This window comes from Phalacrocorax aristotelis, chromosome 6 (genome assembly GCF_949628215.1).
Source record: "Phalacrocorax aristotelis chromosome 6, bGulAri2.1, whole genome shotgun sequence".
Classification (NCBI taxonomy): domain Eukaryota; kingdom Metazoa; phylum Chordata; class Aves; order Suliformes; family Phalacrocoracidae; genus Phalacrocorax; species Phalacrocorax aristotelis.
The window spans coordinates 40,722,512-40,738,216 of NC_134281.1; the positions used below are offsets into that span (position 1 = coordinate 40,722,512).

The window sequence follows — 15,705 nt, forward strand, 5'->3', positions numbered from 1 at the left end:
ACAAAATTCCAGCGTACAGTATTATTAGCATATACTGAGCTAAAGTTGAATATGAAAATTAGCCAGCAATGACCAATCTCTCTTTGGTATGATTTGTTTGTCTGATAAACTTGCAAAACTAGGTAATACATAATAGGTAATACACAATTATTAGTGCAAATTAACAAAGTCTTAATGTATTCACTGCAGCAATCATGGGTGGGAAATCAAACAAACTCAAACTGTCTATTTCTGGCAGACAATGCTGAGAATAAGGTAGATAATACTGCATGTTCAGTGCAAGGAAAAAATAAGGAAAAGACAAACATCACTAAGAAATATCTCAGAAAGTTTTAAGATAAAGACTAAGTCTTCCTTAATAATTCTCTCATAACAAACGTGAAATAAATTAGTATTGCAAATACAGATTATAGCCACCACTAGCAGCAAGAGGAAACTATCACTCAAGGAGGGCCTAACAGAAACGTAACTGAAGTGAAACTGCTCATACTAACTGCAACAATCTAGCAACAGCGAAACAGCAATGGTAAGCACTTCACCAGGGCAGCGCAGAGACATAGCTGTACGGTCTGTGGGTTGTGCAGAAGTCAAGGTGCAGCTTTCCTGTCCTTGTTAAATGGCAGCCTCTGCCAAGGCATAAAGTCCCTTGCAAATACATCCAGCCCCAACTGTGACCAGGAAGCAAGCTGTGGAGACCCCATCCTCACACAAGGGTCCCTGGAATCCTAGGGTCCCCTTCTAACAAAGTATTGCCCTAGTACAGTAGTTTCAATACACTTTGCATTCAAATAATAATTCATCATTTCAACGTAGACTGCTCTCACCAAAATCAAGTGACTTGAATACCAAGTTGCTATGAGATGGAAAGAGGAAAGCAGAACCAGTGCTGGTAACGATAACGTGGGAAAGAGTATCCCTGTGACTTATGATGAAAGATTATTCCAGAAACAACTCTGCCCTCATACGAACAGAGTGTGAAATTTAATGTCCTAGAAAGCTCTGAAGATAATCTATTCTGAGGGATGAAACATGTTACTTAGTAAACAATAAATTCTGCAAATGCCATCTTAAAACTGTTCTTTCTGCCCAACCATTGAATCGCATTGTTATTGGAAGGCTTTTACATAAGCTAACACTCCTGCTGACCAAAAAAACCCTCTTTCCAAGATACAAACTGCACTTACTCATGGCCAGTTTTTCTCTAACCTAATACTAACACTATTGTTAAGGCTAAATAACCACTCCCCGTCTCCCCAGTTATTTTTTGATGTAACAGAGGCATTTCAAGGGGGAGCTCAGTTAGGAAACAGTACTGCTAGTCTCAGCTTTGCAGCGGTAATCTGGGGAACTCCAGCTGGCCCATGCATAGAGCAGGTGGAGCCCATCCTTGCCACTTCACCTGCTTTACCCCAGCCCAACCTGGGAAGGACAGTTCTGGGCAAAGGCCTCAAGCCAGAAGGAAAGGAATGAAATAAAACGAGCTTATAAACCAGAAATAACAGGAGCATCAGAGAGCTGTGCCTCCAAAACTGAAGAAATCAGGGTGGTCAGAGAGAAAAGACTTATAGTTATTATTATGTTTGTGTCCAGAAGAATAACTGACTCAAAGCACAACAGCACTTATGGAAAAGCAAAAATAGCTTAGACTTTACTTTCTTTACAGCACCACCAGATAGGGTAGAGGTTCTGAAAGAAAGGTAGCACTCACTTTACCAGGAATTAAGGATTGCATGAGTTCAGGCAAACAGAATCTAGCATGGTGTAATGGCAGCAGCTCTGCCCTCACAGGAAAAAAAAACAACCACCCCAAAAGTGCAGCTTTGCTTTCAACCACTGTTAAAGATTTGCCAACAGCCAGAAAAACCTGTAGGAGGCATGTGTCTCCATAAGCCTCCTGTAAAGGGGAACAACCAACTCCCCACCTCAATTCAGAAGAGCAGGTTTCCTATGTTGAAACCTTAAACAAGCAGAATAGAGTCCATGCTAATCTCTGCCCTGAACCTATGCAGCATCCTTCAGATTCATATATGTCTTGTATGGTTTTATGCATGTGTGCACGTGCATAGATTTTTATGTGATTTATATATAAGTGTTGGAGCCTGTTGTTTCAGTCCCACACAAAGTTTCTGTCACCCTTTACAAGTTTTCACGATGGCAAAGACATAACTCCCCTCTTCAAGGATAAGTATCCACAGAACTACAGGCTGGACACCCTCACCCCCACCCCCAGGCAGGTGATGGGGCAAACCCTCACGGAAACCATCTCCCAACACATGAAGGAGGACAAGGAGGCGATGAGAGCAGTCAGTATGGATTTACAAAAGGGAAGTCATGCCTGAGAGCCTCCTGCAATGAGAGGGCCAGCATGGTAGATGAGGGGAGGGCAGAGGATGCCGCTTGTCTTCACTTCAGCAAGGCTTTCCATGCAATCTCCCATAACACCCTCACAGACAAATTGATGAAGGACAGCCTGGAAAAGCAGGGACGTGGATGGAAAACTGGCTGCACAGCCCAGCTCAAAGGGTTGTGACAAGCAGCAAAGTCCAGCTGGATGGATGTCAGTGAAAGGGGCAGAACCCAGGGGTTGACACTGGGGCTAATACTGTCCAGCATCTTCATTAGGGACCTGGACGACAGGACAAAGTGTACCCTCAGCATGTTTGCAGACAACACAATATTGGGAGTAGCAGTGAATACAGCAGATGAGTGCACTGCCACTCAGAGGGATCTCAACAGGCTGCAGAAACAGGCCAGCAGAAATCTCATTAAGTTCAACACAGAAAGTCAAAGTGTGTGGAGGAATCACCTCCTACTACAGGCACCAGTATAGGCTGGGTTCCAACCACTTGGAAAGTAATTTTGTGGAGAATGACCCGGAGGTCCTGGTGGACACTTGAGTTGAACACAAGCCAGCAACGTGTCCTTGTGACAAAGAAGGCCAACAGCATCCTGTGTTGCATTAAAAGCAGTAACCAGCACTAGTGAAACCACATCTGGAATATAATATTCCTAAAACAGTTGGGGTTGCAAGGCATGCCTTGAGATTGAGCACAGGGTTAAACTTAGACAAAGTAGAGTCACCTGTAACAACAGGCTACTCAGGAGCTCATCCAGTCAGATTTTAGATAGCCCCAGGGATGGAGACCCCCCGCAACCTCCCTGGACAACATGATCTAGTTTCTGATCATCCTTAAAATTAAAAAATTCTTATGTTTAACTGGAGTTTCCCGATTTTCAATGTGAGCCCATCATCTCTTGTCCTGCTCCTGGGCACCGAGAGCAGTTTGGCTCCCTCACCTCTGCTCCCCCATCAGACATCTATACCCAAGGATAAGACTCCCCTGAGCTCTCTCCTCTCCAGGCTGAACAGCCCCAGCTCTCCCAGCCCTTCCTCACATCTCAGGTGCTCCAGGCCCTCAGGCATCTTTGCAGCCTTTGCTGGACCCACTCCAGTCCATCCGTGTCTCCCCTGTCCTGGGGGGAGCCCAGCCCTGGACCAAGCGCTCCAAATGTGCCTCCCTAGCACTGAGCAAAGGGGTAGGATCACCTCCCTTTACTCACTGGCAGTGCTCTGAATGCAGCCCAGGGTGCTGGAGGCACTTCTTTGTCACAGGAGCACATGGCTGGCTCACAGCTAACCCTGTAACCACCAGGACCCCCAGGTCCTTATCTGCAGAGCTGTACTGTGTCCAGTGCTGGGTTCTCCAGTTTTAAGAGAAGCATGGACAGCATGAAGCAACTCCAGCAAGGGGCCACAAAGGTGTCTGAGGGGACGGATCATCTGACAGAGGAGGAGAGGCTGAGAGCCCGGGCTGTTAAGCCTGGAGAAGAAATGGCTCAGGAGGATCTGATCCACATGCATAAATATCTGACGGAAGGGCATACAGAAGATGGAGCCAGTCTCTTCTCAATGGGCAACCAGTGATAAGAGTCAATAGGCACAAACTGAAATACATTTAAACATAAGGAAAAGCTTTTTTCATTGCAAGAGTGATGAACATGGGAACACATTGCCCAGAGAGGGTTGCAGCATCTGCACCGGAGGTATACAAAACCAGACTGGCAATGGTCCTGGGCAACCTGCTCCAGCTGACCTCGCTCTGTGCAATGGGTTGGTCTTGTTTATCTCCAGGTGTCCCTTCCAACTTCAACAATTCTGTAACTAAATGCTCCAGTAAATATTGCAGTAGAGCCTACCACAAGAGAGCATTTTCCTGTCGAGAGTGGACACAAAACCATAGTGGGGCATGAAAAGATCTCAGAGAAGTCAAGCACACTTTAAGAAACAATGTTCAGCTTTCAGTATTCTAAAACAGCATAGAGAAGGCATGACAGCTCAAGAAAGCAAACAGCCTTCTCTACAGGCTGAAATACTGCTAAAGCGATCACCTCCTTCACAGCTTCAAAAGCATTGCTAAAATACTGCAATGCCTCTAGAGTTCAAAATTATCCCCATGGCTTTTAAACAACTCCAAAATATATAGCCAGTACAATCCTAGTCTATGAAGGAAAAAAAATACAAACCCCAAACCAGAAAGTCTGTAAAAACTCAACGACCTCCAGAAATATTAAGTCCATTTCAGGATACCTCACAGAATGGTTATATTCTTTGCCACAGACTTCATATGCAGCTTTCAGGAGAACAGCCTCTGGGTCTCAATTCCTCCTTCTAAGCTTTGCCTATTGTATCTACCTAGTCTGTCCCAGTTTGTGAATTATCATTGTTGCATTTCATATGTTTCTAGTCTAAGTGATGCTCTGCCAATCATTTTCTGCCTTCTATTTCTAGCTAGATGCAGTGTCACATTACATCTCATCTATATAAATGGCCAGCTGCTGCCAAAAGTAATAGTCTGGCCTCTTCTCACCACTCCATGTGCCAGGTTCAGCAATTGGGAAGCTGGTCCAGGAAACCAATCTCAAAGAAAACTAATGCTAGTTTTCCATCCTATCAGTGAGCCAAAGTACTTCATATTGGGCCTTTGCAATTGCCAGACATGTTGCAAACAATCTAAAGCAAGAGTTTGAAGCCAGACACACAGAGAAGGGTGTGTGGCAGGAGATCAGGAGCAACCCTTTCAGTGACACTGTTAGCATCACACACAAGGTGAAAAAACATCCTACGATTAATGAGTTGTTTCAAGACAATTATTGCAATTCTTGTCCATTCAGTCCTATTTCCTTGCCTCCAAGTGATCATAACTCTGGCCAGGGTAGAACAGACAGCTTTCAGGGCATTTGCTTATGAAAATTTCCTGGCAGCAGTTAAAGATCATATGGCTACCTCGGTATCATCAGATCTTAAGTCCTAAGATATGGTATGTCAATACAACAGCAATTCCTGTGAAAAAGGACAGCCCTGTTCTTCAGTGGCTCTTCATTTTCTGCTGCAGCAATTCAGAGAAGCATAAAGCACTTTTTTTGCTTCAAGGGCACTCATAGGAACAGAGCTACTACCTATAAGAAGATAATGGTATCCAAGGCCCAGCACAAAAAACCTATGGGATACTTATAATATCTAAATATCTGGTTGACACACTCAAATGGTTCTATGCATAACACCATCAGAAAAGCCTACAGTGAACATTTGTTGTGGGTTCAAAATAATGAAAAATTATTCATGAACTCCTAATTCATGGACAGCTAGGAAAAACTCAAGCAACCATGGCAGTCTGGCTATATGGATACACTGTGGAGCACATTTGTTAATGCTCCAGATGAGCAACTTGAAGGAAATGCCAGTTCTGAGATATGAAAAATACAAACCTTATGGTAAAGAGAAAAAGTAAAGACATTGAGCAACAAAACATCAGGATTGGGTGGCACTAAAAGAATCTGTCACTGTTTTTATTCCATGTGTATTTTTAGGAGTCTCAGGAAAGACACGCAGAGTGGGTGTTTTCAGAAAGTTAGTGACACTTGCAGCAACGACTAAGCCAAAAGATCATATCAAATACATTCTCCAGTGTATAGATACGGGAATAAATGGAACTGAAGTTGGCCAGTCTCTTTCCGACACCTTTGGACTGTCAAGTAATGAACCTTACAGACTTATCAGACACAGAAAAATACCCATATCTACAGCATTTCTCTGGCAACAAAAACTCACTGGACTTTGTGATGTTTGTATTACTATAATTTGTGATGGAAATTAAATAATAAAACTGAATTGGCATCATGACAGGTTTACTTAATGCAAACAGCCTTCTGGTGACATCAGTTTGGGACAGGTTGTTTTTGAACCTGCTACTTCAGAAGCGGAGGTATGCTTCCAGGCAATGCCCATTTCTGCAGGCTGGCAGGAGATTTCCATGGCTTATTCCAATGCTTCATAGCTGCTTGGACAAGAATGGGATACTCCAAAATGTGAAAGCAACACACTGAGTTTTCTCTCTTTACACTTCTACAGCCTGCAAAGAAACACCTGAGCGGAACTGCCAGGACACTACATAGTTTCACTTTTACCTACAAGACTACTGTTGTAATTGCTAACATCTTTCACGCTGTTTAATATAATCGATTAACAACGAAATATCTTAAAATTAGCAGTACCTGCAGTCTCTACAAGACAATGACAAATATACATCCTGTTCAAATTTACTCAGTTATCTTTAACAGCTCTTAAGTGTTACATAAACCAGTTAAAAACTAAAATTAAATTTTGTCTATATTGATAGCAATAAACCTGACAAATTTATCAAGTAGATGCTCAGGCCTTTTGAGCTCTGCTACAGGAAAATATCAAAGTTAACTTCTGGGTTGCAGTGGCTTGCTTCAGCAACACTGGGGGCACAGAAAACTTTAATATTAAACTGCCAAAAAAATGCAGCAGTGTTACCTATTTTATAACAAAAGAATGAAGCACAAGCACCGGGTACAAAATACACTTAATTACCTCACAAGCACTGCTGAAGCCACGTATGCGTATACTAAAGCTACATTTCACTAAGCAGACTAATTAAAAGTAAATTACTAATATGCAAGTAGCAATACATACTCTCTTCATAACTCACATTTATTCCCAAAATGCAGATATACAGTTGCATCAATAAAATTCAAAGACTGCATGATAACTGAAGTTCTGAATACACAAGGTTTAGAAATGAACTTTGTACACCCTGAAGTTCAAATTATTTGAGAACAGGAGCTCATCTGCTAAAAAATTTTATAAGACCCACGCCCAAACTGCTGAAGCCTAAAGAACTGACTGTGGCAGCCATTTAATAAACTCTCCAGTGAGCTAAGCTAAATAAATGATGGCCTGGAGAAAATGACTAGTTAAAATGGTGAACATCCTTTACTCAAGAGGGTAAGTGTCCCTTTTCATAAATAGGTATTTCAGTGGAAGGCTTGTCCAGCCTGTCCCTCTCTCCCTGGGTTGTACATCAAAATAACCCAAGTGTCAGAGAATAGTTTGCCTCATTTTTACATTGGGAACTAAAAAGCAACATGGACAGGGGCAGGACAGGGGACCAAACCAACCAACCCTCATTTAATGGTTTTACATGTGCACACTTCTACAGCCAAAACTGCAGTGACATCCAAGCCCTTCTGCACATGAAATTGAAGCTTTTATATATATGGATTTTTTAAAAAAATTTGGTTGCTAAATGACAAAATTCTTGTATTTCCAGAACACAAAGATCAAGTGCAATATTTCAACTCACAGATCTCAAATGTGTCCATCTAAGCCTTGAAACTACCACCTTAGATTCCCTTCCTAGCCTTCATTCCACTTAAGAGTTTATAAAGTCAACTTTTTCCTCCATGAGGGCAGCCAAGCATTAGAACAGGTTGCCCAGTCTCTTTCCTCAGAGGTGTTCATGACCAGACTTGGAGACAGCCGTGAGCAAGCTAGTCAGACCTCAGAGCAGATCCTACTGTGAGCAGAAGGTTGGAGCAGAGACCTCCTGAGGACCCTTCCACCAAATTATCTCATAACCCTGAGTTTTGAGATTTTGCAGGTAGCCCTGAAAAGCTACTTACTTGCTCACTTCCCTCTACCCACCTGCTTCTTCTGTGAAAAATATTGGGTAAGATTTCATTCTGTTTATTACTACATTAAAAAAATAAAGAACTAAAGAAATTCAGCACCAGTTTTTCTACAGAAACTGCCTGATCGGAGTGCTTAACAGGCAAGAACCACAGGTTGGGTTTGCTGATCCACTGAAATCTCTTCACCAGGCAAAGACTGGAAAAGGGGAGCAGATGATACACACTATTTTACAGGGATTGTTAATGTGGATCTTTCAAATATTTGGTTTGCAGCATGGCTCCTTAAATCTACAGTGGCACACCTGAGGGCAAGCAGACTGCAGCCTTTCTTTAGTAGCCTTCTAAAATCAGTTTTGCCAGTGAAGTCACTGTATCATCTCGGGACATCTTCAATATTGTAAATACTAGTGAAAATTCTTAAACAGAAAGGTATTTCAACTGCACCCCTAACAAAAGTAGCAGCTGCTACTTAAAAAAAAAAACCAGCAGTAATTCAGGGGAACAGAGAAGGCTGAAGGATGTCGGGTGAAGACTCTCCCTGGGGTGATTTTGATTTAACTTTCTCCAGCCTGCTATCTGCTCCACACTTCTGTCAGAGGTTATCACACCACAGCAGGAACAAGAAAGTGAAGGTGCACCCAAAGTGAATCTGTACGAACATACATGCTTCCATAGAGTGACACTGTCCTGCTTTCCTTTCTGGCACACTTGCTGTAGAAGGAGTAGCCTCCAGCAAGAGGAAACAGCACCTTGAAAGTCCAGGGGAACAACATGGCAGGACAGAGAGACAAATACGACATAAGAATGTCAGGGCAGTTTCTGATTGCCCCGTAGATCTCTGAACTAGAGGGACTAAACCAGTCTTAACACTCACACCCAAGGTAAGCGCCAGCCTCTGCAAGGAGCAAAGAACAGATGTGGCTACAATTTTTCAGGGCTCTAAGTCAAAAGAAAAGATAGCACACTTTAGGGTGGTAAAAGCAGCTTCTGTCCAATGGCTCATTACCATGCTGTTGCTGAATCATCTGCTGAACTCACATACTAACAGCACATTCACAGTAAAGTGGAATTGATTCTCATTCTCCTTCAAGCAGAGTAGATGACTGGAACCAGGAACCACCAATTGTATCCCAGGGTAGTCATCACAGCTCAAGAACTAACGTGCAGCGATTTACCTAAAGGACCAAGTCATCAGAAAAACCAGATGAGTGCTGATACTATAAGGCTAACTGAGAAAGACTGTGAGATGGAGGAAGCTGCAACCAAAGGGGAATGCCTTTGTTGACCAAACATTATGCTTACTAGACCTTCACTAAGACAACTTCCATTTTCAAGGAGCATTACAAAGCACGACCACAACAGTTATTCAGAATACCTTCTGTCTTACCTGAAGCACACACTTTCAACTGGACATTTTCTAACTCTTTGTTTACTTCCATTACAAAGTACAGCATCAGCCTCAACTCACTGTAATATCCTGAAATTTCTTACTACGAAAAACTGGAAACCTATGGAGTGATCATATCATACTGTAGGATTTCAGATTATCTGATACATTCACAAGCCAAGCATCACAAGAACACAATTTGTGACATGAATGTATTAGCAGTGAAACATTAATAAAGACTGAGGCTTCTGGCCAGGAAAAAAGCTGAAAAAGAAACAAATTTTCAACAATTCCACTGGCTACCTAAAATCCCTCCGTTGTATTAGAAAGAACTCTTAAGTCCCAAGCAGTAAGCCCAAACATTAATATTCTATCACACACAAAGAAGTCCACAAAACTCTTCTTTTACGACAGAACACCCCCCCTCTTTTCCAAGATTAGAAATGCAGAATGCTAAATGCTATTGTTTTCCCTTCAATAGCTTGTCAGAAAAACTGAGGGAATACAATCAGTGACTGTAACCAACCACTTCGGAGTTTATATTCTCACTAAGGAAGTGAGAAAACTGAATTCCCACATCTAACATTAGGTTCACAGATACCTCTCTGAAGTATTTTACAATAACTGCTCCAAAACGAAACAAAAAAAAAATATCATGACTAGTTAAAGCTCAGATCAAATGAGAAATAAATAGCGCTCAACAGGATGGACTGATGTGAATCACCTATTTTAATCATGATTTAGATCAGTCAGCAGGAAACTTGATTTAATCTATTTTGACCTTATTTTGTATCCAGGCATTACTCAAAAGCTTTGTCCTCCCTGACTGTTAAAACATCTCAATTTGCAAACACTTTAGTGACATGTTAACTTTACTACTGCTTCCTACAGGGGAGGCTATTACACATTTATGCATATTCTTCTAAAGTAATAGCATAGCTTAATGAAAATACAAAGATTAAGAATGTAAAAAAGGTTATTATGAATGCTTATTGGATTCACATATTTCTTAATCATTATGCCCTGAAGTTGTTTCAAGCTGCATATGAAATCAAGAATTCAGTTAAACTTACATATTTTAAAACTCTTCAACTGAAAACAAGCATAAAATTCAGGAAAAAAAAGCAAAATTTCAGCAGACATTATGAATTTAAAGATGACTTATTAACATTGTGTGGCACTGCTTTAAACTGATTTTCTGGTCAAAAGCAACTAAACTTTCAGAAATCCAAACAACGTTAAAGTGAACTAAAAAAAAAAAAATCAGGCTGAGTCAGTTTAACCATCCAATGATACCAGAAAAGAAGTGGTCCTGCTCCTCTCTAAGACACGCATGCTCCTGCTTCTTCCCATACTTGCCTGCCACCTTAGGAATGCCAATTCAAATTTTTAACCCCACAGAAATTCAGTCTGCAGAAGGAAAAACTTAAGTTCTTATTCCAGCAGGTCAGAAAGCTGAATAACCTCACTGAGGGGCAACAAACACTAGGAGCTGGCATGAAGGTGGTCAACTGCCTGCTCAAGAGTTAGGAGAAACAGGACCATATTTTTCACCAACAGTAAGTGGTCAGAGCTGTGCAGAACAAGGATACTGTGTGAGGAGAAGCTGAGTCAATCTCATAGCTTGACGTTTTTGGAAGGAGAAATACATCATCCCAGCGCAGATCCCCATGACTGGTTCTGCTGCCCCATGCCACCCTCATACAAGCTCTAGTCTCTGTTGCATCCTTCCATTAGCTGACACAACTGGTTACCCCGCAGGGAGCTTTTCACTTCCTTCTAAGCTAGTGAGCCAAATCAACTGACAGTAGAACTTCAGGGAGCATCTGTGCAAAAGCAGGAGCAGGATCTCCCCTTTCAGGCAGCTAGGAGCTGTTAGACCACCTCAGCTATTATCCATGCCCCCTCAACCCATAATTAAAATCAGTCTGAAATTTCAACCAAGCTATGCCAATCAAAATCAGGGATACTATGTTGCTAACTCTCCCACCCCACCTCTGACCAAACATGACCACACAGCATCCCTGGTAATTCTCTTATTCTTCAGCAAGTTAGTAAAAAACCCAAAACCAAACAAACAAAGGCAAATAAAAACCTCCCCAAAAAAACTCTCCCCCAACCAACACAAGCCCTCATCATTTTCCCATTAGTTTTGCCTGTTTTGCTACAGGCACTTGCCAGGATGCTATCTGACTGGTGCATCCTATCATGGAACAAAATAAAGTAACAGCAGGAATTCGGCACTTCTGGAGATTACAGTAGGTATTCAGCTGCCTGTCTTTTCAACACAAAAGTCTGACCCCACCTCTTCAAGTTTTTGAAATCAGATGATCTCATTCTCACATTTTAGTCAAACATTAAAATGGCTGAATAAACAAAAACCATTATCTTTGAACTACTAATCAAGCTTTTCAGTCAAAAAAATATTTTCAATAGACATTAAAATACCTGTATTTGGAAAAAATATGTATCAGCATTCACTCCACAAAGACTAAATAAACAGCTTAATGCATGATATGGTAATATTCACAAAGCTTGAGCTCATCTTAAATTTTAGATGTTTTCCTTCTGATTTATGACTAGAACAGTCTTCTAACGTGCTGGAATATTAGGACTCAAACCAATTACATGAGCATGCTTCAAAGTAAAATGAAACCCTGACATAAGTTATTAGTCCCAAATCTAAACCCAGTTTAATAGATATTCGAAATCCATTTTCTTTTGTCTGTTCTGTGTTCAAACTGGTAAGCTTCTACAAAAGTGAAACAGCATTTTTTGTTAATTTAGTTTCACTTTCTAGACTCATTTACTTACTAACCAGGCTCAGAGCCCCTGTCTGAAGCGCTTTCCTGTCAAGTTAAAGTTTCATATTTATATTGTTTATTTTTTGAGGTTTATATCTCTAGTATTAAAGGCTGGCTCATTCTCTAGAACGCAACATTTTAGGATCTTTCCTGACAGAAGGACGAGTTCCTGTACGTTCTTTCATAAGAGTCAGCATTTTCCACCGGGAAGGTATGGGGAAGAGGGCAAGAGGCCCAACAGCAGCCCTACTTTCCACCCACATTTTCAAACGCAGGCTGGTCCTAGGCCCCTTGTCTGCTGCAACAGGCAAGTCCTAGCGCTTCCTCAATTATCAGTCTTCCCTCGATCTCTCTCAACATAGTATTATGCAGCACATTACTTTCCTAACACACCCCTCCTCCAGCATACCTAACACACCAGCACATAGCAGCAGTCATCTTCGATTCCTCTAGGCAGATGGTTGATACCAGAGCTCCAGTGGCAATGTTGTGCTAAGGAGACTACCCACCCTATCACCTATGTATTTCCTAAATTGTGCTAGGAACCATACTCAGGACATTGCTCCCAGCTTAAATCACTGAAATAAAACATTATATTTTTAAATTCTCTTTGTTTCCTGATCCAGAACACAGTGCGGCCATGCAAACAGTTGTCTGCACAATTCAATGGCTGTGAACGAATGTCGGCCAAACCTACACTGCTGTCACCCCTGTGCTACTGAACTCATCCCACAGGTGGATCAAAGCTTTCACAGCCCCTTTATGCTGCTCCTACCCCTTAACCTGAAATAAAGAACCTAAATAGGACAAAGAATTCATCTTAGCTTTTTTCAAAATAGCAAAATGCTGAGGGGAAAAAACAAAAACCCTCTTCCTTTCTTAGTAAAATATCAAGTATATTAGTATATACTAGTATATATTAGTAATAAAAGCCTTATCCATTGGAACAACGTCTGTAAAGCGAAAAACAAAACCTGCCTGACCTCCATACCCCACTGACTTTATTGCTCTCTGCAGCATGAATCCCCTACATCCCTCAGTGCTATCACTGTTGTAATGTCAGTGTAAGTACGTGACAATACAGAATAGGAAGTAATTCAGCGTACTGCCTGTGGCTCTTTAGCAACATGGCGAACTTCAGCTAGTGTGACTGTTTCACAATAATGCTGTGTTTAATTAACAAAACTTACAAGCAATTGATGAAACTTGAGACAAAGATCCTGAATACTGTGATGCCTAGATATGTGTCTCCAACTTTAGAGATGACAGGAGTTTAATAGCGACATATTTTCAGCCAAGAAATTACTCAGAGATCAGACCTGTGATTCTCTGCCCCTCAAGATACAGGGGAAAAAAAGCAGACAGGCAGATTCTTTTAAATTCTAAGATTAGATTAGCACATTTTGTACCACTAACAGGAAGAATGCTTCTAGAGTTTTCATTTGGGAAAGAAAGATAAAATACATTTAAATAAAAATTCACACATATTCAGGAATTTCAAGGGAAAAAGGGAAGAAACCTCATCTGTAAAATACTCTAATCCTGATACCTCCACCCCCCCTAGTCTGGCTGGAAGAAATGCCTGACCCACAAAAGAAAATTTTTTTAACAGCATAACTTTAAAATAAGTATTTCCAATTCATTTGTCAACACTGTTCAAGAAGCAAATTACCTTAAGATTGGAATCTTAGGATAATTTGAAGAAAACTTAATGAAATATTTATTCACCTGTCCTAACTTGCCTCCTAAGAAGCAAAAGAGCTGTTCTTCCAGATCCTATGGTGGATGGTCAAATCCACACCTCAATAACCAAACCCATATATCTCTCTGCCTCCCACAGAAGAGAGGTCAATAAGCCTTTTCCCATTTCCTGCAACTCCCCTCAATAGTCTTTCTCCCTTTTTCAGGAGGAAGGCCTCCTCTGAAGAAACTGGAAGGGCTGCCCTTCTATTTATAAAGGCAATTTCCCTTTGTCTCAACGACTACAAAAAGGTATTTAAAGAAAAGAAATATATGTTTTATTCTCGAGCAATGGTGGTCCGATCAAAGCCCGGGAGAAGCGATTCTTTCACGTTGGGACAGACACAGACAGTAGGGGCTGGCAAGAAGCGCATCCCTCTCCACCCCGAAGGGATTACACTCCCCCATGCCACAGCAGGTAAGGCTACCCCACTTCCCACCCCCCTAGAGATGAACCCTGTCCCAAGGAACACACAGGCCCTGCTCCACTGCCCTCGCCCCCTCCCTCGCCGCTCAGGAGCAGGGCCCCGTCCCCCGCTGAGCCGAGGGCTCCTATCTAGCATCGCCCCCCGAGAGGGCTGCTGCCGGCAGAGCCTTGGCTCCCCGGTCCACGGACGAGGCACAGACCACTGCCCGGCGGCGACCAACTCCCGGTGCCACCCTTGGGCGGCAGGCGCCGTTTCTATGTCCCGGGCCCGCCCGCCCGGCCCGCGCTCGGGTCCCTCCCTCCCGCGCCCCGGCCCCCCGGGGCGAGGCTCCCCGTCCCGGGGCAGCAGGCCCCGGAGGGGATAGCGCAGCGGCGCCAGGGTTACAGGCGCGGGGCAGCGCCCCGGTGCCCAGCGCGGCCTCCCCGACCCCACAACTAACTTGCGGGACGCTCCGCCCGGCCGCGGCCCCGCGCAACAAGTTCCCGGGCAGGCCCCCGCCTCGCCGCCGCGGTCTCACCTCCGCCATGTTCGCTGCGCGGGCGGGCCGGCGGGCGGCGGCGGCGGGGCGGGGGGAGAGCCGGGGAGGGGTCACATCGCCGCCGCGGCGGAGGAAGCAGCGCCGGCGGGTCACGGTCTGCGCGGCGGCGGCGGGGGCCGGGGAGCGGCGGGAGGGGGCGGGCGGAGGGAGTGAGCACGCCACGCACTACGTCACCGCGCACAGCTCCCCCCACACCCCGCTCCGCGCGGGAAGCCTGCCGGGCGCCCCCCACCTGTCACTCAGGGCGCAGGCCCCTCCCCCGCCCTGTCAGCCGTGAGGCGGCGGGACGGCCTCTCCCCGCTCCGCTCCCCACCCCGGCCACTTACCCCTCGGCACCATCGGCTTTAAAACCAGATAACCCGCGCCACAAATCGGCCTTGGTGCCGCTGGCTGCCGACCCGGTAGCCGCCCGGCCGTGGAAGCTGTCTCACCGGCGAGGTGAGGTCCTCAGGAAGCAGCTCTTGACCCGTGCCTCGGGCTCCTGCTGTGTGCGACGCTCTTGGGTGGGGTAATGGCAGCAACGCTAGGCTGGTCCTACGTAAAGGGGAAAAAAAAACCCCAAACGAAACAGACATCCAGTTCCAATTGTGCCTCTTTTCCCTAAAGCTTCCCCCGCCGTCTCACCTGCCCAGGTTCGGTTCTGTCCTAGGGCTGGTACGAGGACAGGCACAGTCCTGCAAGGCAAAGGGGAGAGCTCCTGATCCGGAAGTCTGGCATTGCAATTGGTCTTAGAAATGTGGACGCTACGGTCTGTTAAATACTTTGGAAAATCCTGCCCGCCCCCTCTACTGGGGGAAAGCCTGCCTCTGCTCT

General features: G+C 44.0%; 1 protein-coding gene across 5 annotated transcripts in view; it reads right to left on the minus strand.

Annotated features, from left to right (window-relative positions):
- Window positions 1-15,705, minus strand: part of MIER1 (MIER1 transcriptional regulator) — a 42,813-nt gene that overhangs the window by 26,472 nt on the left and 636 nt on the right. The window contains exons 2-3 of one of the 5 annotated variants that reach the window (XM_075097331.1): window positions 15,517-15,566; window positions 15,219-15,426 (exon numbers count right to left, since the gene is read on the minus strand). Coding sequence is in view for 3 of the 5 variants with exons in the window: in XM_075097333.1 (XP_074953434.1) it covers window positions 14,872-14,880 (9 nt within the window). In the remaining 2 variants the exon portion in view is untranslated. Of the gene's footprint in view, window positions 1-9,001; window positions 9,022-14,871; window positions 15,033-15,218; window positions 15,567-15,705 lie in introns of those variants that run through there. The other 4 variants (XM_075097330.1, XM_075097333.1, XM_075097329.1 and 1 more) reach the window with 4 other exon arrangements.